We start from the raw sequence: 26803 nt of genomic DNA on the forward strand, positions 1-26803 counted from the left end.
GAAACAATCTTTGTAAATCTACACTGATGATATACTCACTTGTGGCTTCCCACTCTGACTTACTTAAGGTTCCCTAAAATTAAAAAAAAAAAAAAGAAAGAACATTTTAGATTGAATATGGAAGTACATAAACATGTATTTTTCAACAATGGACAGAAGTGCCCAAACAACCCTAGTTCGCTATAAATATAAGTTGACCCTTGAACGACACAAGCTTGAACTGTGCAGATATACTTATATGCGGACTTTTTCAATAAATGCCATACTGTAAACATGTTTTCCTTATGATTTTTAAATAACATTTTTTCTCTAGCTTACATTACTATAAGAATATAGTATACAATACATATACAAAATACGTATTAACTGATCATGTTACTGGTAAGGCTTATGGTCAACAGTTGGCTATTGTTAGTTACATTTTGGGGAATCAAAAGTTATAGGCTTACTTCTGACTGCATGGGGAGTCAGCAACCCAACCCTCACATTGTTCAAGGGTCAACTGTATACATAATTTACTTTTAATATTACTGTGATCTAAATATATCAAAAAAGTCAATGAGACTTTAATGTCATCCTCTCAATTGTGCTCTCCTGCCTAATTCTCTAAACTACCGATTCTCAACCAAAGGGTGAATATGTGTAAAGAGGGTATTCGTGTGTGTGTATAATTGGAAAAAGCATCAATTTTATATTTTTAACGTGGAAAATGAAAACATTAAAAAGCCTCTCTTGAACATCCAATAGCATTGTAGGAAGAAATAAGATTTTTGTGTTTTTACAAAGGAATCACAACATACATATCATACAAAAGAAATAAATTATATTTTAAAGTTACTAAAATACTAAAAAACACATTGATATAGTAATATATGTGCTACTTTGTCCATGTCCTTAGACTAACAAGATAGAATAGCCATTCCAGTAATTAATGTGATTTTGAAGAAGTGATAAATGTAAACAATAGTCTAAGATTTCAGCAGAAATGTGTTATGAAAATATCTGTAATTTCTATTGATGACAATCACAGCTATATCTAATACCACTGTGGTACTGTCACATTCTTAATTAAAGAAATGTGAGCTTGCATGCAGAAGTCATTGAAAATGGAGATGTAATTTTTCTCCATCAAAGTTCATGAGCCCCTGAATTTTACCTCCGGAACACAGTGAGTCAGCAGTGCCCAGGTTAAGATATAATGATATAGCAAGGAACTCTCCAACCAAGCTTACAACTTTCTCCCCATCCTTACTGCCTCAGAAATAGGACTCAGTTCTCAGTACTGAAATACATTTTATTTTATATTCTATGCCTATAAAAAGGGGAAACAGACTAACAGGTATCTGATTTGTAAACTAGTGAAATAATTTCATAAGTCTCCATATACTATATGCTTTTTTTTTTTCATTTTCTATAAAACATGCTACAAATGAAAACTTACCAAAGGTAACCTTACTTGACTGTTTTTCATGTAATCTGCTGCATGTTCATAGTCATCCACCTTCTCAGAAGCAAGTTTGGAATTCTCGTTTGCAGGATATGGCTAGGGAAACCAGGGAAATTCCTAGTTAGGCAATTAAATGAAACTTACAATTCGGAATTAAAAATACTAAATCACAAAAATAAAATACTTAAGAAAATCCTTAAGTATTATTTCAGGAATACAAACTACACATACTTTTGAAATGTGAAAAAAATGGGTGAAGAGAATCCTAACAAAGCAGTTGTTATGGTCAACTTTGATGATAATCATAGGATATTTACAGTTGGACAAAACTGGTCCACTTAGCAGCAAACATTTGCATCTCCCTGACTCCCAGTGAAAGTTTTTCTGTTATAACACAAAACTGAAGGAAGTTATTATCAAAAGAGCTAAATATTGGGGCACCTGGGTGGCTCAGTCGGTTAATAGTCCAACTTCAGCTCGGGTCATGATCTCAAGGTCCATGAGTTCGAGCCCCGCGTCAGGCTCTGTGCTGCCAGCTCAGAGCCTGGAGCCTGCTTCAGATTCTGTGTCTCCCTCTCTCTCTGCCCCTCCCCTGCTCATGCTCTATCTCTCTGTCTCAAAGATAAATAAAAACATTAAAAAAATTAAAAAAAAAAAAAGAGCTAAATATTAATTTAAACATTATGGTGATATAGTAGCCATCAGAAGCATGAACAGAAATTAGAATACAGATGAAAAACTTGAAATGCCGAGAGGAATATGCTGGTGGGGAGATAGGCCCCTAGGCTTGCCTTGTCCCATGAATACAACCAAGTATCAAATCATCCTAAATACTCCAGAAATTGATCTGAAGACTGGCAAAACAAACTCCACAACTTAAAAGTAGAGAAAGGGTCACAGTGAAGGTAAGAAGAGCAGAGACATGGTTTGGGACAGAAACCAATAGTGGCCACTCTGGTGGGGAGAAAGCTGCAGTCACAGAAAAGGGCAAGAGACAGACCAACACATAAGGGAATGCACAGGGAGAACAAATCCCCATAGCCATTGGCCTGGAAATAGAGAAGGCCTGAATTTTATGAGTTCCTGCAACCAGTGGGGCTTGAAGCCTGGAGTTTTAAAGGTCAGCATGCTTGGCTCTGGGAGAGCTCAGAGGGCACTGAACCTACTATTGAAGAAAAGGCAGGGCAAACAGCCTGCAGACATACAGTGTGGAAACAGTCATCTGAAAATTGCCTGGACCACACACAGCAGGGAGGTTAAATGTGTCCCAGAGAGACTATGTTCACAAAGAGACCCCTAAGGGAACAAGGGAACTGGCTGGCACCATTTCCTTCCCCCACCCCTCAGCATAAACATAGAGCCATGTGCAGGAACGAATGCACTCCAACACTCACTACCTAACTTCTTACACCAAGCCTTGCCCTGCCTATACTCTAGTGGAACCGCCCTTCCCAGTCATGCTTGCCTTAGTCCCAACGAGATGGGCCCCCTTTAGCAGAAGACCAGCCCAACCCCCTGCCCACAATTCATCTCCCTAGCCGGTGTTTTGCAGGGCCTTGGTTCCAGGGGCAGTGGCAAGAGGTCCCATTTCACAAGCAGACCACAGCACACCTAGGTAAAATGTCCCACATTCAGGTTAGGGAACAAACCCTGCTCACAACAGGCAAAAAAAAAAACAAAAAAACCTCTACAAACAACTGGCGTGAAGGATAAAAAGACCAGGACACATTAGTAGAGCATACACAGCACACAACGGAGATACACCTGGAAGTGCCAGGCCCTGGGGGCCAGGGAACACTACACAGCGCAGTACTATGGGACTTGTTCTTCATAAAGCCATTATGCTCAAGAACAGGAAATATAGTTGACTTTCCTAATACACAGAGACTTAGACAAAATGAGAAGACAGAGGAATTTGTCCCAAATGAAGAACACTACAAGGCCACGATCAGAGACCTAAGTGAAATACATAGAAGTATATGCCTGATGGAGAATTTAGAGCAATGATCATACAGATACTCACTGGACTTGAGGAAAAAATGAAGGACATCATCAGTGAGGCCATTAATGCAGATAAGGAATAACACAGCAGAGATAAAGGGCTCAATAAATGAAATGAGAAACACACCCAATGGAATGAACAGCGGCAGGGTGGAAGAAGCAGAGGAACAAATTAATGACCTGGAAAACAGAGTAATGGAAAGTAATCAAGCTGAACAAAAGAGAGAAAAAAGAATTATGCAAAATGAGAATAAACTTAGGGAACTCAGTGACTCCATCAAATGCAGTAACATTCATATTACAGGAGTCCCAGAAGAAGAAAGAGAAAAAGGGGCAGATAATTTATTTGAAGAAATATTAGCTGAAAGCTTCCCTACTCTGAGGAAGAAAGTGAATATCCAGATCCAGGAAGCAGAGGACCCCCATGAAAATCAACAAAAGCAGATCCACATCAAAACATGCTGTTATTAAAATGGCAAAATATAGTGATAAAGAAAAAACACTAAAGGCAGCAAGGCAAAAGAAGTCATTAACTTACAAGGGAAAACCCATAAGGCTAGCAAGCGATTTTTCAAAAGAAACTGTGCAAGCCAGAAGGGAGTAGAATGACATAGTGAAAGTGCTGAATGGGAAAAATACGCAGCCAAGAATACTCTATCCAGCAAAGCTATCATTCAGAATAGAAGGAGAGATAAAAAGTGTCCCAGACAAACAAAAACTAAAGGAGTCTGTGACCACTAAACTGGCTATGCAAGAGATATTGAAGAGGATTGTCCTAAGTGGAAAGGCCAAAAATGACAGTATGAAGGTAGGAAACACAAAAGCAGTAAAAATGAGTATTTCTATAAAAACTCAAAGAATTCACAAAATAAAAAGATGTAAAGCTATATACCTAAAACGTGGAGAGGAGAAGAATAAAGAATGGGTTCAAACTCAAATGACCATCAAGTTAATACAGACTGCTGTATACAGAAGATGTTCTATAAAAACCTAATGGTAACCACAAATCCAAAACCACTAATAAATAAGCAAAGAATAAAGACAAAGAAATCCAAATATATCACTAAAGGAAACCAGTAAACCATGAAAGAGAGAAAGACAAGAAAAGATCAGGGAAAATCTCCAGAAACAACCACAAAACAAATAATAAAATGGTAATAAATATATACCTATCAATAATTACTTTGAATGTAAATGGACTAAACACTCCATTTGTAAATGGACTAAACACTCTAATCAAAAGACACAGGGTGAGAGAATGGATAAAAAACAAGACCCAGAGCGCCTGGGTGGCTCAGGCAGTTGAGTGTCCAACTCCTGATTTTGTTTCAAGTCATGATCCCAAAGTCACGGGATTGAGCCTCACCATCAGGCTCCATGCTGAGTGGAGAGCCTGCTTGAGATTCTCTCTCACCCTTTGCCCCTACCCTGCTCGTGCTCTCTAAAATAAACAACAACAAGAGACTCATTTTAGACCTAAGATTGAGAGCGAGGGGATGGAGAAACATTCATCATGCAAATAGATGTCAAAAGACTGCTGGGTAGCAATACTTACAACACACAAAATATACTTTAAAACAAAAACTGTGACAAAAGGCCAAGAAGGACACTAGATCATAAAAGGGACAATCCATCAAGAAGACAGAATGATTGTAAATATTTATGGCCCCAATATGAAAGCACCCAAGTACTTGGGTAAAACAATAAGAATATATAAACAATAAGAAACAATAAGAATATTAAGAATATTAATAAGAAATATAAGAAATATAAGCAGTAAGAAATATAAACAATAATATAAAACAATAAGAAATATAAAGGAACTGATGATAATACAATAATAGTCGGGGACTTTAACATCCCACCTACATCAATGGACAGATAATCTAAACAGAAAATCAACAAGAAAACAATGGCTTTGAATGACACACTGGACCAGATGGATTTAACAGATATATTCAGGACATTCCATCCTAAAACAGCAGAATGCACATTCTTTTCAGGTACACATGGAATATTCTTTTAAAATAGATCATAATTAGGCCACAAAACAAAGCTTAACAAATTCAAAAAGATAGAAATCACACCATGTACCTTTTCTGAACACAACACTATGAAACCAGAAGTCAAACACAAGAAAAAATCTGGAAAGACCATGAATACACGGAGGTTAAACAATATGCTACTAAACAATGAATGGGTCAACCAGTAAATAAAAGAATAAATTTAAACAGTACATGGAAACAAATGAAAATTAACACACAACAATCCAAAACTTCTGGGATGCAATAAGGCAGTTCTAACAGGGAAGTTTATAGCAATACAGGCCTACCTCAAGAAGGAAGAAAAATCTCAAATACACAACTTAACCTTACATCTAAAGGACCTAGGAAAAGAACAACAAATGAAACCTAAAATCAACAGAAGGAAGGAAATAATAAAGATTAGAGCAGAAATAAATGATATAGAAACTAAAAAAATCCAAAAAACAAAAAATAAACAATACATCAATTAAACCAGGAGCTGGTTCTTTGAAAAAAATTGATAATTGAAATTGATAAATCTCTAGCCAGACTCAACAAGAAAAAAAGGGAAAGGACCCAAATAAATAGAAACACAAATGAGAGAGGAGAAATAACAACCAACACCACAGAAGTACAAACATAAAATATAAGAGAATCTTATGGAAAACTATAGGCAAACAAATTGTGACAACCTAGAAGAAATGGATAAATTTCCAGAAACATATAAATTACAAAAACTGAAACAGGAAGAAACAGAATATGTGAACAGACATTGAATCAGTAATCAAAAAACTCCCAAAAAACCAAAGTGCAGGACATTTAAAGAAGAGTTAAAATCTATTCTTTTCAAACTATTCCAAAAAAAAAAAAAAAATGGAAAAGAAAACTTCGAAATTCATTCTGTGAGGCCAACACTGCCCTGATACCAACATCAGATAAAGACATCACAAAAGAAGAGAACTATAGGCCAATATCTCTGATGAACATAGATGCAAAAATCCTCAACAAAATAACTAGTAAACCAAGTCCAACAGTACATATAAAAATATCATTCACCAGAATCAAGTAGGATTTATTAATGGGTTGCAAGGGTGGTTCAATATTCATGAATCAATTGTGATATACCACATCAATAAGAGAAAGGAGAAAAACCATATGATCATTTCAACAGACACAGAAAAGTATTTGACAAAGTATAACACCCATGCATGATAAAAACCCTCAACAAAGTAGGTTTAGAGGGAACATACCTCAACATAGTAAAAGCCATATATGAAAAACCCAGTTAACATCATTCTTAATGGGGAAAACTGAAAGCCTTTCCCTTAAAAACCAAGGAACAAGATAGGATGTCCACTCTCATCATTTTTATTCAGCATAGTACTAGAAGTCCTACCCACAGCAATCAGACAACAGAAAGAAATAAAAGGCATCCAAATTGGTAAGGAAGAAGTAAAACAAGAAAAAGACTGAATACAGGGAACAAACTGATGGTTATCAGAGGGCAGTTGGTAGTGGGGGAGGGGGGTGAGATGGGTGAAATAGGGTATGGGGATTAAGGAGTCCACTTGTCCTGATGAGCACCAGGTAATTAAAATAAAAAATTAAAAATACATATGAAAAATGAATCAACAGAGAACCCTGTGAGTTCAAGAAGGTAAGGAAAATAATCCAGCTTCCAAAATACAGGCAGTCTCCATATTTCTCTAAGAATTTGAAGGGCTACACATACACAAAAATGCTGTTTTAAGGCTATGCTGGCCAAATGTTTATTCAAATTACTTCAAGTGCTATTTTTAATCCATCTCAAGTAACATCCCTTTATACTATGAAGTGTACTGCTTTGTAATATATGTAAATGAAACCATAATGAACTACATAGAATACTTAATATTTAACAACCATCTACTCTACAAAGGTTATATATTCTAATTTCTTTGTCTTTTTACAACAAACCAGCCAGCAAAGAATCACTTCAGACCTAGATCTTCCTAGTAAATTTTTAAGAAAATGTTTCAGGGGCACCTGGATGGCTCAGTCAGTTAAGCATCTGACTTTGGCTCAGGTCATGATCTCAAGGTTCATGAATTCGAATGCCACATCTGGCTCTCTGCCGTCAGCACAGAGCCTGCTTCAGATCCTCTGTCTCTCTCTCTCTGCCCCTCCCCAGTTAAGGCACGCATGAGCTCTCTCTCCCTCTCAAAACTAAATAAACACTAAAAAAGAAAGAAAGAAAGAAAGAAAGAAAGAAAGAAAGAAAGAAAGAAAGAAAGAAAGAAAGATCGATCCAGGAATGTCTACTTTGCTATCTTCCTTTTTCCCTTCTTTAAATGTATCCCACAGTAAGCTCAGACATTAGAAATTTGGTTGTTTACTATTTAAAAAGTACTTAGCTTTTTGGAGTCCCATATTGCTATAATCAGCCACTTTACCTTTTATGGTATCTTAATACAAGGGATATAAGAAACACCACTTTTAAGTGTTTTTGAAACTTTAATCCCACATCTTGTGGTTTCATCCTATTATAAAGCTTCAAAACTTTAATGTGAATGACTGCAAACTATTCTGTTGTAAATATGCTCTTCAAAGTATCAGTATAAGATTCCTCCATGTGATTATCTGCCTCTCACTAGACATCTCTCTCCCCTCTCAATCACTTTAAAAGACCAAACAACATATGACTATAAAGCTGCAAAACTGATTATTCTTTTGAAAGCAGGTGAAAGAAAAGAAAACAGGTGTCAGGATTTTATAACCATAGTGCCTTGAGTCTTTTCATTCTTCCTTCCCTCTGCTACAGTGCTCTAGGAGAGCAAAGTTATTGGTTCTATTGCTGAACCTCTGGGTCAGCTCAAGGCTGGCGGCTTTAGGAAAAGATTTTTTTTTTTAATAGCAAACATCAGAAAACAGATCCATTTAAAACTCTAACAGAGACTAAAACAATTAGCATTCTGACTGTGTCTCTGGTCTTCACACCCCTCCAAACCATCCTCTATACTACCATCTGAGTCATGTTCCCACTCGTGGGACATGTTGTCTCCTGCTCAAAGTCCTTTATAGACTTGCAGAAGTAACTTGGTGAAGAAATAGGAAAAACCAAAGAACTTTTTCAAATTACATGCTATTACATTCATGTATGTTCCCAGAGGGATAAGTCATATCCTCAAAGGCAACACTGGGGGAAAAGGAAGACTGGAGAACCACTTTGCTAAAGAAAAGTTTTTCATACTTCTTCAAACATCCCCTACTCTTTCATGCTTCTCTGCCTTCACTCTTAGTTTACTACTTTCACAAAAGACCCTTTCGGATAAGCACTGCACTTTGAGTATTTCATTACTGCAATTCTCATATTGTACTGAATAACTGGCTTGAATGTTTATCTCTTCAACATACCATAAGATCCTTGAAGAAAGGGGACCCTGCTATCCCATATCCCACTCTCCACATACAATTTCGAAAAAATTACACATATCAAGTCATTACATACGTGCTAAGAGAAAAATATAAATAACTGATCATCGTACATGCAAAGCACCACCAAGTTAAGGACGACAAACTACAGGCATGTGTGTATGATTTGTGTACACACACTTTTTCTAGTTTTCTTTTCTCTCTCAAAACAAAAACAAACCTCTCCTGCTAACATAAAGCAAATACAAATATTCTTAATTCTAAAATACAGAAAATATAACCAATGAAGAATGTAACATTTTAGTGGTTAGTAGTTTCAAAAGATAACAGGATTTAAAGAGGATCTTTCCACTCAAAATTGGGAAAGCTGTATGGATGCAATTGCAGCAGGAGATTTGTTTGAAAACCACCTATAAAAACTAAAGAATATCTTAGGTTTACAACTTTGTGGCCTTGAAAAACTCATGTATCCTCTCTGAACCAAAGATGGCCCATTTTAAACTGTGGAAGGGGACTGTTTTGCCTACTTCATGGGGGTAATTAGCAAAATAAGTGAGTATGCTTGCAGTACTTTAAAAAATATTCTAAATTGAACAAACTCTCTAAAGAAGTTTAATAACCATTTGATTAATATGACCCTGTTGATAATAACAAAAATGTTCACTATTTCAGATCTCATTAAATACTGAAAAAGGACATAATGAAAACTAGTCAATGGCTATACACTGTATTTAACGCTTGTATAGAAGCTGCCATTGCTGCAATTTGGGAAAGCAGAGAAGAATCCAGGAGTTAAAACAGGTCTCAGCAACAATATAGTCTAAAAGACCAGAATCTTGCTAGATAGTCACCAAAGAACAAAACTAGGCATGGTATTAGCTCATCTCAGATCCTGGTCAGGAAGATTTTAAATTACTAATGTAACCAAAGGGCATTATTGTGAAGAAGTAATGTAATCTTGCACCCCAGGGGATATTTGGTAACATCTGGAGTCATTTTTGGCTCACAACTGGGGGCAGGGGTACTACTGACATCTAGTGCATAGATGCCAGAGATGATGTTCAATATCCTGTGACTAGAACAGCCCTTCACAACAAAGAAATTACCCAGTCCAAAATGCCAACAATCCTGAGGTTAAGAAATCCTATCTTAAAACAGTCTATGTAGAAAACAGAATTTGATGACAGTGCCATTCATTTATTCATTCCAGTATTTCCTTAGCAGCCATGAAGGAAAGTTCCTGTAATGAGCTCTGTCCTGGGTGCTGAAGGGTCTAGAGCAGTTAAGAATAATCTGTGTGATTTATATAAATATTGAGCATCTATGTGGTCTTGAAAGGAATCTCAGAAACAGTCAAACAAGTTTATCATGACCTAGAATTTCTAAATACTTACCTCCAGGGCCTGCATTCGTTTTAACAGCATTTTATTTTCACTGTTCTTAACCTTTTCTTCATAGAATTCCAGAAATGTTTTTTTGTAGACTAGTTTCATATTGTACTTCTTTGCCATTCTGTCCAAAATAGATTACTTAATTAAAACACTTCCACATTATTTATAATTCCTCAATAGTTTACTTTCACACAACAGTGACAACTTCTGGGCATCACTAAAAAAACTATCATTATAAATTCACAATAGGATGATACAAAATGAGTGAAGAGCAACATACCAATAATTACATCTATAAGAAAACATGTATTCTCAATCTCAATGGGCCACAGGTGACTCTATTACTGTAATAAATGGGTCATGAAAGTAAAAGGAAAGGCTGTGAGACAGGGATGAAAGCTGTAAGGAACATTTTTCTATAAATTTCATTTATTTAACTTAATCCCTTACAGTGGCATTGAAAACAGCTGCCATTCCTTTTTAAAATATTCTTTCATCTCTTGGATTCTCTAGCAAAAGACACTATTAATTTTTATAATACACCTGTAGCTGCTTCTTCACAGTTTGTTTTACAAATGCCTTTTACCCAACTTGTAAATTTTAATGTTCTGAAGAGTTTGGCCCAGAGCCTTACTCATTTTCTCTTTCCTGACTTTACACAGCATGCCAACAGCTATCTGTAGTTCAGCTCTCTCGTCACTCATTTATTCCACTGCTTCCTAGAAATCTCCACTGAGACATCCAGGATGTGTCACAGGAATTCTCTAACTTTCCAAATCCAAGGCTGAATCCCACTAGACCATTCTGCCAATCTTTATTTCAGTAAATCCATCTAATGATTCATGCCAGAAACTTCAGAGTTCTCCATGCCTCTTCTCTCCAATGCCCGCTGTGTTCAACACACACATCCTCTGTTTACCTATAAAATATACTTCAAATAGGTCTTCTTACCCCTTCATTGGCCACCATTGAAATGCCCAGAGTCTAAGAGACCCCCAAAAATGAACCACCAGAGTCCAGAGTCAAAGCTAAGCAGCAAGGGTCATTTATTGCAGGTTCGAACCTGGACCTCTGCGCCCTCGTTGCCGGTGACGCCGATAGGTCCTGAGGGAGGTTTTTACACCCCTTTTATAGACAGGTACAAACAAGTCATGGGGAAATCAGGAATTTTCCACAGTTACAGAGCTGCGATTGGTTGGTGTTTAAAGTTGGACACTTAACAGTATTCGATTGGTTCCTGCCTTTAGGTCAGACCACAACCGGGGGTATGGGTATCACAATGATTGATCAGGAATACACGGATGTGCCAGGCAACAATGATTGATCAGGAGTACACGGATGTGCCAAGTAACAATGGTTGACCAGGAATATACGGATGTGCCAGGCAACAATGATTGATCAGGAATACATGGGCACGCCAAGCAATTGTACAGAAGCGGAACAAGCTGGTTAAGCTTGGTTAGGTTTCAGTTTCCCATAACTTAAGCTTTTAAGTTTTAATTTTCTCAGGCCTCTCACCATCTTGCTTTAACCACCACCACCACCACCACTCAGCTGTACTACTTCGCTAGGTTCCATGCTTCTATTCTTACTCTCCCTCAATGAATATTTCAACTGCAACCAGATTGAGCTTTCAAAAATACACACATGTCACTTTCCCCCTTTACGCCCTTCACTGGATCTCCAGCACACAATTCAAAAGGCTTCAGCATGGCCTTTAAGGCACTCATCTATAAAGGAATGTTGCTTTAGGGCATCTGGCTGGCCCAGTTGGTACAGCATACAACTCTTGATCTTGGTGTTGTGAGCTCGAGCCCCATACTGAGTGTAGAGCTTACTTTAAAAAAAAAGGAAAATGCTCCTTATCTTGAGCCACTTGGGCCCTCATTCCTTATGACCACACAATGGCCTTCCTTTAGCTCCTTGAAAGAGCCAAGCCCTTTCCCATTTCAGGGCCTTCATACATATTGTCACTTATACCTGGAACATTCTCCCTTCCAGTCTTCAACTGGCCAACTTCTATTCATCCTTTAGATGTTGACTTAAACATCACTTCTTCCTAGGTGGACTCCAAAATCCTCAATTACATTAGGTCTCCCTGTTATACTCGTTTTTTTCCTCACTGCATTTGTTAAAATTTATATATATATATATATACATACACACACACATACATATAATTTTTATATATATATATATATATATATATATATATATATCAAAATTCATATATGATCTCAGGCAGCAGATAAAGGAGGAGATGAAGGGAAAATAATTCTGAAAGAGTCCACGAGAAGACTTGCGAGATGACAGTTGAGGGAACAGAGAGAATGGAAACATTTGAGAGCCACTGGATTTGTATGTAAGAGGCATCTGTAAGGCCTCCCCATAATTTGAATTAGCCTTCCTTGGAAAGACAACATGAGCAAAGAAAAGAGTCTCTTCTATTTTTGGCAGTTCATGAAACTCATAAATCTACAAAATAAGGCTTTAGAAATAAAACCAAGCTTAATGCCTGAGAAATACCATAATTACAAAGAACTGAGACTCAGTTTGACCAATTTGAATGGGTTTGCCATATAAAAAGCTAATTATATTTTTGATCAGTTTCTTAACAAAATGGCAAAAGGGCATCTCAAAATCCTGTGCATTTTCAGATTGTCCCACTGAATGTATAGCTGTTTTAGTAATTAATTTTTTAAAACTTTAGATATTATAGAGATGACTTGACACTTTACACATGCATCACCATTAAGCAATTTAAGTACAAAAGACTGCTAGTGCTTCCTTAGCATTTAAAAAAAGTTTCATTATAGCCTTTATCTTTTTGGTTCTACTCAAATCACCAACTTTGTTAACCAAAAACACCAAGCTAACATACTAAACATACGAAATGACATACTAAAAAAATTTAATTTCTTCTTTTAGAAAGAGCAGAAACATTTCACAAGAGTTTACTAATGTTAAGGGGGGAAAAAGTGATTTAAAGTTTTAAATTTTACAGCTTATATAAATTGTACATAACATTTTTCTCATGTTCAGTCCCATGCTATTTGATTTTCTCATACTATTGTATAAAACTTTTATATATTGTAGAATCCTAAAAATCTTGTATCTATAGTTTTATAAGCTGACTGAGGCACAACTCAATTAATCACCAACTCAAAATAAGTAGCAAATAAAGCTTTTTCTTCAATAAAAGACTTTTGTCTTTAAAAGTACGAAATCAACTTAGGTTTGGTCAACTGTGACACGGCCTTAGATTTGACTTTTCCACTTTCCGTCTCAGGGAAACCTCCAAGGCCCAGGGGTCTCATAAGTCCTTGAAGCCTGGATAGCCCAAATTTCCCTATGTCTGTAGTTTGCCAAGACTCTTAGGTCCAGGTGCACGAGTGAATACATTCCTGAATCAGGATATTATTATTAACACTGCCTGTGAGACACAGGCAATTTCAAAGTTATAGTGAAATGTAAAACAACTTTTAATACCTATCCTTGTCAAAAGAGGATCATTTTATATTACCAAAGTTACTAATAGTTTTTTTAAAAAATCTTTCTCTATTTGCAATGTAAGGTATTTTCTGCCACAAGTTGAAGGCAACAGGTTCCTTTCTTACCTACAGGATAAAGTAATTCTAAGGATGAAAGAAAACTAAATAAGCAAGGCTATTAGAGACCTATGGCACAAAACTGGATATGACGTTATTTTTTTTTTTTCTTTTTCTTTACAAGGCTATACTTTTTCTTTGGGTTCTATGTAAAATAAGGAATGAATGGAAAGACTGATTTTTCCCCCTTTTTTTCACTCTTAAGGCAAAAAGAGAAGAATAACAGATTAATGACATTCTTACTCATTTAGCAATGGAAAATAGACCAAGAATTCAGGGACATCCACAACACCTTCCAAGTTGAAGTCATATTTGCAGCCAAATAAAGGATAATCTCCTTTCTTCTGAAATTTCACAGTATATATCTCATTTCCAAATGATTCTGTTTCTGAAACTTCAAGGCGTCTTCTGTTAAAGGTTATCCCCAAAACAAAATAAAAAGATTAAAGTTGTTATTAGCTTAGACTTATTTTGATCAGATTATGCATATGAAAAAACTACCGGATTTTTAATTGGATTTCAGCTACTTTTAAGAAGCAATAAAGTAAAAGATAATGAACAATTACACTCATAAAATTAGGCTAGAAATTGGTTTCACCACTCATGACTCCTGGGTAAGTCTTTGTGTATCTGATCCGGAGTTTGTCTAGCACTATAACCTCTGGCTGGATATAGCATCGGTCTCCAATTTATACATAAAAATGTTTTAAAGATCCATCTGTATATCTATTTTTTGACCTTAAATGTTGAGTATCTACTCAAATACATTACCAAAGTGCTCAGCCCTTATCACAGTTCATGAGATTGACCCCTGGTAGGGCTCTCCTTCTCTCTCTCTGCCCCTCCCCGTTTGTGCACACATTCTCTCTCTCTCTCTCTCTCCCCCTCTCTCAAAATAAACTTAAGGAAAAAAAAAAACTTAACTCTGAGTAGCTTATAAGCCATGTATCAAAAGTACTTACATCAGTTCAAAGCTATTGGGAGTGGTACCAATAAAATAGCCTCCAGGGTTCAGTCTCTCACAAGCATTTCTGAGCATCATGTCAGCCTGCTCATAGGACTCAAATGAGTAGTGACAGACAAACTGACAACTGCAGATATCAAAGCACATTTCTGGGTCACGAAATTTGTCAATTAGAAGTTCCTGAAACAAATTAAAAATTAAAACGGGTCAACAGGGCACCTGGGTGGCTCAATTGGCTAAGCATCTGACTTCGTCTCAGGTCATGATCTTACGGTTCATGAGTTCAAGCCCCGTGTTGGGCTCTGTGCTGACAGCTCAGAGCCTAGAGCCTGCTTTGGATTCTATGTCTCCCTCTCTCTCCCTGCCCCTACCCTGCTCACACTCTGTTTCTGTCTCTCAAAAAGTGAATAAACATTAAAAAAAATATATTAAAAAATAAAATACAATGGGTCAAGATTTTGAAGCTAACTGCAACATAAAAAATTTTTAGTAACATAATTTGTAGAATTGGGGTCCTTTTTTTTTTAATTTTTTTAATGTTTATTTTTTATTTTTGAGACAGAAACAGAGCATGAGCAGGGGAGGGGCAGAGAGAGAAGGGAGACACAGAATCCGAAACAGGCTCCAGGCTCTGAGCTGCCAGCCCAGAGCCCAATGGGGGGCTCGAACTCACCAACCATGAGATCATGACCCGAGGTGAAGTTGGTCGCTTAACGACTGAGCCACCCAGGCATCCCAGAATTAGGGTCCTTAAAACAAAAGTAGACATGCCCCTCCCAACCACCTATCTTTTCTCTCATTATGTATAATAAGGCCCACAATAAAATGATCTTTTCCTTCAATAAAGTAATTAAAAACTAGGGATTCTGAAATCATGTTTAAAAACTTATCAACCAAGTATGACATTTAAGAGTTGATGCTTTTATCTGGTTTACTTAAAAGCTAAAGTAAAATGATGTTGAACAGTAACTTTAACAGTATGTTTAAAAAACATAAAGCTGGCCTTTGGGATACTTTATAAACATGCAGAAGTGTTTTTAAAGGTTTCTGACATTCTAGCAGTATACTACCACTTTTCCATTTCACTTTCACAACTGCAAACAAAATGTATAGGATTAAAGATAGCTATAATAGTTTAATGAGCAAATGAGTCAGACAAAGCATTAAAGGTCAAGGTGAGACTTTCACTATTCAAGTGCCACTGTAGTTCTTAAACTTCATAGTTGTTAAGAAATTCAGAAACAGGTGGAAGGTGGAAAGCACCAAACTCTGATATGCTGGGAAACTACCCTAATAAATTATACTGTAAACAAAACATAAGTTCAGTTCTTTTTCAAAATACCGGAAAATAAATCTTGCCTGAATGGAAAAGCAATAAGTGATTTCAAGAGTTCAAATTATTAAAAGCAAAAAGTTCCCAGAAATACTCAGTGGGTCATTTAAGAAAATTTATCATTAATAGAATTTCCAGTTGAAACTGAAAATGCATGTCTTGAGATTTTTAATGTTTCAAAGCACATTTTAAAAGAATGAACTGATTTTTAAAACACATCATTTATCCAAAGGAAAAATATAAAACATAAATTGACAAGGGTACCTAGTTGAGCATCTGACTCTTGATTTTGGCTCAGGTCATAATCACAAGGTCGCGGGATGGAGCCCTGCACTGGGCCTTGTGCTGACAGCATGCAGCCTGCTTGGGACTGACTTTCTTTCTTTCTTTCTTTTTTTCTTTCTCTCTTTCTTTCCTTCTCTCTCTTTCTTTCCTTCCTTTCCCTTTCTTTCTTTCTCTCTCTCCACCTCTGCCACTACCCCCACCTCTAAAAATAAATAAATTAATTAAATACATAAATAGACAAATTTAAAAAATTCTGTACCTTTGAACAATCAGCAGTTATAAATTCTGCGTTGAAAATATATTCATTGTCACGACAACGATTTTTCATGTCCTCATACCGCTGCTGACACTGTTTGACAGAAACATCAGCGATATCTGCAAGGCAGAAAGGGACAGACATTAGTAACTGGCAAAGACCTACAGAAATAAAATGTAAATGCAAAGATGGAACAAATCTACACATTAATCCAAACTGATCCTTAGTAAAAGCAAGGAGGTTCTATTTTCTTCAAAACAAAAGAAAGTCTCTGTTCAAATGCAAATATCCTATTACTTTTTAAAAGGATTAAAAGCTTTCTCAATAGATACTGACAACAGAAACGTCCCGTCATTATTTTTAAATGCTTATTACAAGTTAAAAGTAGAAAATTTAGACTCCAATTTGAATTATAAAACGTAAACTACGTGCCCAGCTCAGAAAATATCAAGTTTGCTTTTTTTTAATAGAATGTTATTTGCTTTTTCCATGTTGAGATTTGCACTGATGGTGCAAAAGCAATGAAAAGTAAAATGCTGGCACCTTATCATGAATACAAGGTAGCAGCACCAAATGGTACACGTAATACTTAATATCTTCTTCACCACTACAAACTAGCATGGACAAAAAAACCCCAAAAACTAATTTCATTTAAGAATGCTCTTGATAAAGCTCAGCTCTTTTTCAATATTCTGTGTGATGAAATGGAAAGTAACAGAGTATCTGTGCTACCTAACAAAGTTTGAACAGGACCAGTGTGACTGTGTTGTGAGCTGTACTGGACACTTTTTTCATAGAAAATTGTTTTCACTTGAAAGAACCAGTGACAGATAAACCGGTTATTTAGACTTGGTGATTTGGCAGACACTTTTTTGAAAATGAACAAAGTGAACCTCCACTTCAAGGAAAACAAAGGACAGTATTTGTTACCCATGATAAAACTTGAGATTTCAAGTGAAAAATTACAATCTGAAACACTTCTATCTACCACCACAGGCTGGGCATCTTCCCAACACTTAAACTTTTCTGATTGATGGTAACATTAAAAAAAAAAGTGATTTCTTGATGTCAACATTTAGAAGGTCTGCATAACTTCAGTGAACATTATTTTCCAAATATTACAAAATCTTACAGGGAAAAGATCCATTCAAAGTGCAAGACAGACCAATGGATTTAAATGTAACAGAATATAAAAAGTTCATTGATACAGATTCAGATGCCACATTATAACTATCTGTAAGGAACTACTATCTCGAGTTTTTTTTTTTTTAACGTTTTTATTTACTTTTGAGACAGAGAGAGACAGAGCATGAACAGGGGAGGGTCAGAGAGAGGGAGACACAGAATCTGAAACAGGCTCCAGGCTCTGAGCTGTCAGCACAGAGCCCGACGCAGGGCTCGAACTCACGGACTGCGAGATCATGACCTGAGCTGAAGTCGGACGCTTAACCGGCTGAGCCACCCAGGCGCCCCTATCTGTTGAGTTTTGATATAATATCAAAGATGAATATGCTCAATTATCTGAAAAGTGTTAAAATACTCCTTCACTACAACTATTCATCAAATAAAATAACACATCAAAACACACTGAATGCAGAAACAGGTATGAAAATCTAGTTGTCTATTTTTCTATACTCTAAAGGGATTTGGAAAAATATTTTTAAAGACTAAAATATTTTTAGTCTTGTCACTAAACTTTATTTTTTATTGATGAAAAATATTCTTTAAATTCTCAGTTTTAATTTCTATAATCAATAGATATAGGCACATACACAAAAGTTTTCTCATCCTCAATCTTAAAAATAAAGGTGTATGGCACTCGTAAAACCAAAAATTTGGGAAGTGTCAAAATAGGTAACTTTATATAGATGGTGCTGTACACTTCATTGCACTGGAAGAACATAACATCTGCTTGTCCTACTTCAGTGTTAAGACTGACCAGTGGGTTCAGGAGCTTGATTCATTCAGTTATTAAATTCCTATCAACTTTTCACCTAATAGATTTAGCAACTTCTATGATTGTTGCTTAGATCTATTATTTCATTGAGGGTGGAAAATAGTGATTTTCATCATTCCTCCTGCATTTATTCATTAGGAGTTTTTAGTTAAGAGGAATTTTCTTTGTCAACCATTTGGTTACTTTGAAATACAGTTCACGTAAGGTAAGGAAGATACATACTCAGCCCCCACCCCTTAATTTATGGATTTCAGAATGATGAGTAAGTTTCCTATAGCAACCTCGAAGGGTGAATACTGAGGGTTTGGGGGGGGGTTTCCCCTTTATTTGATGTTTCAATCTACTGTAATCACTATTCTTTTTGATGATGAAATTGTCCTATCTTTGGCCAGTGGAAGTCTTTTCATGTTTGTGTTTTAGACATGACTCTATCTTTGATTACTTCCTTCCTTTTAGGGAGGACAAGTTATACCAGGCTCATTAACTATACTGCATAATACCATCAGTAAAGTCTCATAATTCATTTTTAAAAAATACCCATCTCACACACAGCCTCAGATATCTTCTTATAAGATCTTTTAGTATCATGTGATAATGAGATCCTGCTTATTTTCCATTTACCTGACTGATCACGAATTATTCTTCCCCACACCATTATTTACCTTACCTGTACAAACTAGCTTATTAATTCTTCCCTTTTTCCACTTGAGCAAATCTCCACCTTTGCCACATCCCAGGTCCAAAACAGTGATATCACGTTTTTTTTTCTGTCGTACCTTTTCTAAAAATTCCCCTAAAAGAAATAAGTCATAAGAAATGATCTTTCCTCCATTTTTACTACAGCATCAACTGCAACCCCTAAAAACCTACTAACTTCTGCCTGACATTTACTATAAACTATTAAACATTCATTTATGTAATTTATAACTTTTGGTAAACATTTCAAAATATGACTAAGAGTTAGTTAAGTTCATCCTCTAGCATTAAAGATAAAAGAGTATGTGCCTGGTATTTTAGAAAGTTAAGACAGGTTTTTGAAGGTTACTCTTAGAATTTGATTCAACACTGAATAGCAGACATTTTAAATTCTAATTAATACAAGAAAATCCAACACTTGCTCATGATAAGGAAAAAACCTACTCGTAATTTTTATAGTTTTCTCTTTCCGAAAGCTAAATGTTTAGCTTATAATATGCCTACGTAAATCAAAGTAATTATGGGGTCATAGAGTGCTTGATTTTCAAAAAAGGTGTCAGGCTTACCACCAAAACAAATATAAGAAACAAATATAAGTCCCAAAACTATACATACCTCTTAACTTTACTATCAGAGTTCTTTTTTTTTAATTTTTTTTAAACGTTTTAATTTACTTTTGAGAGAGAAAGAGAGAGACAGGGTGCAAGCGGAGGAGAGACAGAGGGAGACACAGAATCTGAAGCAGGCTCCAGGCTTCAAGCTGTCAGCACAGAGCCCAACACAGGGCTCGAACTCACGAACTGTGAGGTGATGACCTGAGCTGAAGTCGGACACTTAACCAACTGAGCCACCCCAGTGCCCCAGTATCATCAGAATTCTTAAACCACTCTAAAAAATCTTTCATCCCAATCTACCAAATCACATTAATAACCAACAAATAGTATCAGTATGGTCCAATGTATCAATAGCCAAATGGTTCAAATATCAGTTAAAGGCCTATTAATATTCTTAAAAAACTGAAGTATTCAGCAATTCAAAAACCTGATACAATGCTGAATCCTAGATCTACTCTTCTTGTCCTTATTATTCTGAGTTTAACAGTTCCTATTTCATGTGTGTACTACTGTGACTGCTAAAATACTCTGTGTAAATATTTCTGCCTTTCACTGTCCATAGGATGTTAAAGTAACTTTGACAGAAGCACAGTGTTCTATATTTAATTTTCCCCTAGAAAACTTAAATAGCATAATAAATGAATGACAAAGAATGGATGTTTAAAAAGAGAAAGGAAAAAGCCAAAGACAGAACTTGGCACAGACCACACTGTGGCAAAAGAATCAGAAAGACAGGTGCAGACAGCAAAGCACCCAATGAGAGAGTTGCTGAAGGAAGAAAGAATAGCATGAATATGCAGGGAGAAAAAATTTGTTAAATCTGACTTATGACTTTTTGAAAATGACCTGTTTCCCTGATTATAAAAATAATACAACGATGTAAAAAATACAGATGAACTTAAAAATATTTATTCAATGAATAAATACAAGAACAAATGACACATCAGAAAAAATACCGAAGAAGTTATCTATGTTACTGATGATGATGAGGAATGGAAAAGAAAAACTGAAAAGAAATGAGAATTAGGGTTCAAAGATTACCTTAAAAGTATAGACTAAAAATGCCATAATACTAACCTTAAAAAGGGGGGTGGGGCGGGTAGGAATTGGGAGGCAACATTTAATTACCCTAGCTGAAAACTAGCAGAGACAAATAAGTCATATTTCTGTAATAAAATGAGTATGAAAAACAAAAGTGAGATAGAAAATATTAATATGTGTTCGAAATAATGAGCCTAGTTCCCACTCCTAATAACTATTCAGAATGAATAAGGTATCTTTAAAAATCAGTAAATTACTAGGAAGCCTTGCTGACTCGGTCAGTAAAGCATGTGACTTTTGACCTAAGGGTGTGAGTTCAAGCCCCACATTGGATTTAGAGATTACTAAAACAATAAAATCTTTAAAATAAGTAAAATAAAAATTAGTAAATTATCATCAAAACTACTAAAAAGTCTCCATAATTAGCACTTCATTCTTTCCAGTGTCATCACAAAAGCATTCTCACTTTTCCTGAGGCTGGCTTTTAAATAAATTAAAAAAAAAAAAACCAAAATCTTACTGTGAAAAACTTCAAAACACACTGGCTTTTAAAAATTCTCTAAACTCACCTAAGAATCTACTTAATATGTTAAATATATAGAGTAATAAATATGTTCTGAATCATATTTCTCCACTGATTTGCATTTTAATTTTTTTTAATGTTTTTTTTTATTTTGAGAGAGCATGCACGTGAGCAGGGGAGGGGCAGAAAGACAGAGAGAGAGAATCCCAAGCAGGTGTAGAGCTGGATCCCATGAACTTCGAGATTACGACCTCAGCCAAAATCAAGAGTCGGACACTTAACCGACTGAGCCACCCAAGCACCCCACATTTTAATTTTAAAGATGAGTTTCCATAAATAAAATGCTGGCTGGCTCCAAAAAGTTGGATGTCTTTATCAAGCCTCAAAGTAAACTTTACTTTTCTCCAAACACTGTACAAGTTCAATAAAAAATTACCACATATGTGGTGATACCACCGTCTTTACCAACTCATTAAAGGCCTAGAGATGAAAAATCATGACAATGCCCATTTTCTTGACTTAATAGAAGCTAAATGCTTAATCCAACAATGAGTCATTGGTCCAAAACTATTAGAGTAACATAGAATAATTACTTAATAGCACTAGGTAACCTTAATTCTTAGTATAAAAGGAGCATACTGCCTTTTGAAAGCCTGGTTAACTTATGAACTTAATATCAATTAAACACTCAGCAATATCTTATTTACTCCAAAAGTAAATATGAAAAAAATGTATCTTAAAGGCCTAGTTTTCATTTTTGCTCCAATTTTACCAAGTCAAGGTTGGATAATTAAATGAATAGGAATGAAAGACCAAGTAGTTTAATGTATAACCATTTGGAAAGAAAAAAAAAAAAAAAAAAAAAAAGAGACATAAGCTAAAATAAAAAATTCCAAACTATAAATAAAAAATCAATCATATATACCAATGAGGACGCTTTTCATCCAATTATTAAAGTTTCTGAGGTAAAAAATACGACTTTGGCTACGCTTCTCCAAACCAACTTCCTGAAGTTCATTGTAGTGGGCAGCCACTGCTGAACTGTGTCCCTCTTCTAAGTTCTGAAAATAAGAGAATGGAATAAAATTAAGGATCAGAACATAGCAAAATAAGCCTTAAAAGAGCATCTGACCTACATAAGGATAAAATACTAATAAAATTGGTAAACTTCAAAAAGCAGTGACATTGACCACATAATCCTACTAATTATAATCATATGTAAGATTTGTTCTCCCCCGTTTCCTGTATTTAAAAACATCTCTTGGTTTAAAATTTTCATCTTGATCTTTCATCTGTATAATTTTGGTGTCAATGTCAATGTCTTAATAAAACCAGTACTCTTCCAGAGTTCTGATTTTTTCAATTCAATAAATGTCCATCAGTGGATGGGGTTCCTATAAGAGAATAAAATAGGAGTAAGTTATATTATCCTAAAACTCACATAAGCATTAAATAATAAAGGAATTAGAACTCAATAAGCTGTATTCATGTCAATGGTTCTGTTTTTGTGGCTTTTTTTTTTTTTTTTCTCTTCATCTAACTCCAAAGTTTCAGTTTGTGCTCCTTACCTGATACTAAGCATTTTGTAAAAATGCTATGGTAGGTAAAGGGCTTCAAATTCCCACATCTCCCCGTTCAACCTAAGTGCTTCATCTTTTACCTATCTTACATATCAGGTTTAAGATTTCCACTTGAAAAAAAGGTTCTGCTGCTAATAAAGTTTGAAAACTGTGGTTATAATACAAGCTCCCCTCTGTTAACAAGAATTCACACTCCACCAACGACAAATGCCTGGCCTATCTGACACCTTACTTTTCAAGACTGATGGCAGAATTTTTACTCATTCACTGAAGTACTCTTTCTATTCAAATCTAGATTCTGCCTCAGATTCCTTCATAATATGGTATTCCCAGATGAAAATAACTTGCTGTTCCTTGTTCTAGAATATCCATGCTAAATATCAGCATTAAAATTGCATGTACTACACCAATGAGAAGTTAGAAACAATATCATTTAAAGAATCACATTAAGAAAGGAATGTAGGGGTGCCTGGGTGGCTCAGTCGGTTGAGCGTCCGACTTCAGCTCAGGTCATGATCTCACAATCCGTGGGTTCAAGCCCCACGTTGGGCTCTGTGCTGACAGCTCAGAGCCTGGAGCCTGCTCGGATTCTGTGTCTCCCTCTCTCTCTGCCCCCTCCCCTGCTCATGCTCTGTCTCTCTCTATCTCAAAAATAAATAAAAACATTAAAAAGAAATGTTTTTAAAGAAAGGAATGTAAAGCTGGGTGTAATACTGAAATTTATCATCTTAAGTCATAATCTCTACTATTTAGGACACAAGAAAGTGATGAATACCTAACAAAAAAGGAAAAAAAATGTATCAACTGGTTTTTTAAAACACCGAGAAAAAGCAAACTATAAAAACTGGTTTTCAAGTTTCTAGTCAAATAAGAGTTCTTAAATAACAAAAATTATCTCAATTAGAAGTTTCATCTAAATAAAAGCAACTAAATTACAGAGTTAAAAACCTACTCTATCTTTTAAGACATTATCTATTACAAATAGATAAAAAATAATTACAAACTTATATTCTTAAGGTTTAAGATTATGTAAAAAACAGTATTCTCTCACAGCTGCTCCACATTCCAATGTGACATATTCCATTATGAGTAAAAGAAAACACATTCAACATACTTTTTGCTTTTCAGGAACATCCTCAAGTTCTATTTTTCTCTTTTTCTGTGTGCCATCTCCAGTAGAAGGTTCATCTTTTGGAAAATCATCAGTTTCCATTCTTCTTTTCCTTGAAATGCCTTCATCATCACCAGAACCTTTTTCCTCTGGAACAATTTCAGCATCAAGTTTTCTTTTCTTGGTTGGAGTGTCTTCCCCACAACTAGAACTTTCCTTTACAATATCATCTTCAAATTCCATTTTTCTCTTTTTTGGTGTGTCTACGTGTCCACAGATAGGAGACTTTTCAGAGGGCCCAGTCCCAGGAGTGGTTGTGTTTTCATTAATACTGAATGAAGACTCTGTTTCCGAATCTGTTGATGCTTTTGCCTCTTCAAGAGAGATCTTTTCACACTCTGCTTTTACAGAATTTTCCATTTTTGATTACTTAGATGGTAAAACTTCATGAACTAACACTGGAATGGCAAAAGTTTGATATTACTTGTAAACATCAAGGCTGAAACTTTAAAACAATTTTAACCAGAAGCTAGCCATTTAATCTCAGTTATCAACTACGAGTTAAAAAATCTCATTATAGAGAGAATATTGAAAATATTAACTAGTATATATTACAAATGAATCTCTGAATATGCTAATATGCAAGTACTAACTATAATCCCCAAACACTTTATACAATCTTATCCATAAAAGTCATTACTGCCATTGAAACTGACAGATGAAGTGGGGGTATTATACAAGCACTAGTTTCATTTCTACTCTGATCTTTACTTTATAGCCTTGGTTCCCAAATTGTGAGCTGGACACTATAGCAAACTTGTACAGGTACAGCAGGGTATTTTAAAATTTTAAGGGAAACCATGATATCTGACATCTGGAAGATATCACAAATACAGCTTCAAATAGAGGTTTCAAATGAATAGACTGCACTACATTCCTTTCAATGACATCAGAACTTTGTGAAGCTGAGGTTGTGGTGGTACCACAGGAAATCAATGTGAATCAGGAAATGAAGTTGGCAATGTCAAATCTGACTTCAAAGCTTGAGAGTACCTGACAGGTGTATACATCCCATTAGTAATCCTTCATGGTTAACTAAGAAAAATAATCAAGAGATATTAAGGGCACCAAGAACAGGAAAAGTCTGGGAACCTACAGTTAACTTCTGAAATCCTTATTTCATAATCGGTGTCAGAATTGGAAAGGAAAGACAGTATAAATAGCTTTGGACAAGAAGTTTCATGACCCAGCCTGCAACTTAATGACTATTAAGTCCGTTTCAAATGTTCACAGACCTATGTGTAAAATGGAAGGGGGACAGAAATAAGTGAACTATAGGACAGAAATATTTTTTTTGAGGGTTTTTTTAATGTTTATTTATTTTTGAGAGAGAGACAGAGTGTGAGCAGGGGAGGGGCAGAGAGAGACAGAGACACAGAATCTAAAGCAGGCTCCAGGCTCTGAGTTGTTAGCACAGAGCCACACTCGGGGCTGAAACCCATGAGCAGTGAGATCATGACCTGAGCCAAAGTCAGACACTTAACGACTGAGCCACCCAGGCGCCCTGGAACAGAAATTTATTAAGTCATTTGACAATTTCACTATACTCCTACTACAAGGATCTCAATAAGGCACTATTTGGTTAGTCTTCAAGAAGCTTACAGCCTAAATACCACTTTTAAAATGTCAGGCTGTATTATTCAAACCAAATGGATAAGGGAGAGCAACAGTCAAAAAATCCATGAAATTCAGCAAATTCAGAACCTGAAAATTATGAAGAAGGGGGAAAAGGTCTTTTGAGTAAAGAAATAGAGTAAGAAATGAGGTTGCTTAAGGGAATAAGTAAAAACAAGTCACTATAAACCAGGAAAAGTTTCAAGGGATATTAGCTTTCAATAACCAAGGGGTAGGTAACAAAATACCAAGACGTGCCAAACTAGGAAGAACTGAATCAAAGAAAAAAAAAAATCACCCAGAAATGTAATTTTCAGAATAACCACTTAAAATCATTATGTAGCAATACTGGCCACAAAATTATCAAATGCCTATCTTTTCCACCCTGCCACTTATTTCCTATTAAGGAAACAAAAATTGGTTTAAATTCCAATAAACCAATGTGATTTAACATCGCTGGCTGCAATCAGCGCCTAAAATTAGTATTAGGAGTAAGAGTGGATTGTATTTTATAGGCAACTCTATTACCACGAAAGGGATGTCAAAAAAAAAAAAAATCGAATAGGTCAGAATAAACAACATAAAATTTCAAAGAACCGCAGAGGTGGGCAAGAGTAGAAACTGAGCATCAAAGTGCAATCATGAATAAACTCCAAACTAAAGAAAGCTGCCCCTCAGAATCCTCAAGGAAGGAGCTTAAGGTACTGAGTAAACTGACATAGAGATGGAAGTTTATTAAATATCTAAATAGGCATTTCGACCTGGCTTTCCAGTCACACCTCTGAGGCAGGCCATGTCTTCGTCATTTCAGTTTTCCAAAGAACGACCGAGTAGGGCGCCAGGGCCACCCGGCTTAACCTCAAGCAGGTAAGTGTTCCGCCCCGACC

General features: G+C 35.8%; 1 protein-coding gene across 1 annotated transcript in view; it reads right to left on the reverse strand.

Moving 5' to 3' along the window:
- RNMT (RNA guanine-7 methyltransferase) overlaps nucleotides 1–26803 on the reverse strand; it is a 35545-nt gene that overhangs the window by 8183 nt on the left and 559 nt on the right. The window contains exons 2-10 of the mRNA XM_019433873.2: nucleotides 24246–24700; nucleotides 22477–22612; nucleotides 19345–19470; nucleotides 16724–16839; nucleotides 14845–15026; nucleotides 14126–14290; nucleotides 10278–10395; nucleotides 1442–1543; nucleotides 40–73 (exon numbers count right to left, since the gene is read on the reverse strand). Of these exons, the coding sequence (XP_019289418.1) occupies nucleotides 40–73; nucleotides 1442–1543; nucleotides 10278–10395; nucleotides 14126–14290; nucleotides 14845–15026; nucleotides 16724–16839; nucleotides 19345–19470; nucleotides 22477–22612; nucleotides 24246–24662 (1396 nt within the window). The 5' untranslated portion in view covers nucleotides 24663–24700. The remainder of the gene's footprint in view (nucleotides 1–39; nucleotides 74–1441; nucleotides 1544–10277; nucleotides 10396–14125; nucleotides 14291–14844; nucleotides 15027–16723; nucleotides 16840–19344; nucleotides 19471–22476; nucleotides 22613–24245; nucleotides 24701–26803) is intronic.

The sequence above is a fragment of the Panthera pardus genome, unplaced genomic scaffold (genome assembly GCF_024362965.1).
Source record: "Panthera pardus isolate Hobbes unplaced genomic scaffold, ASM2436296v1 HiC_scaffold_15, whole genome shotgun sequence".
NCBI classification, from domain to species: Eukaryota; Metazoa; Chordata; class Mammalia; order Carnivora; family Felidae; genus Panthera; species Panthera pardus.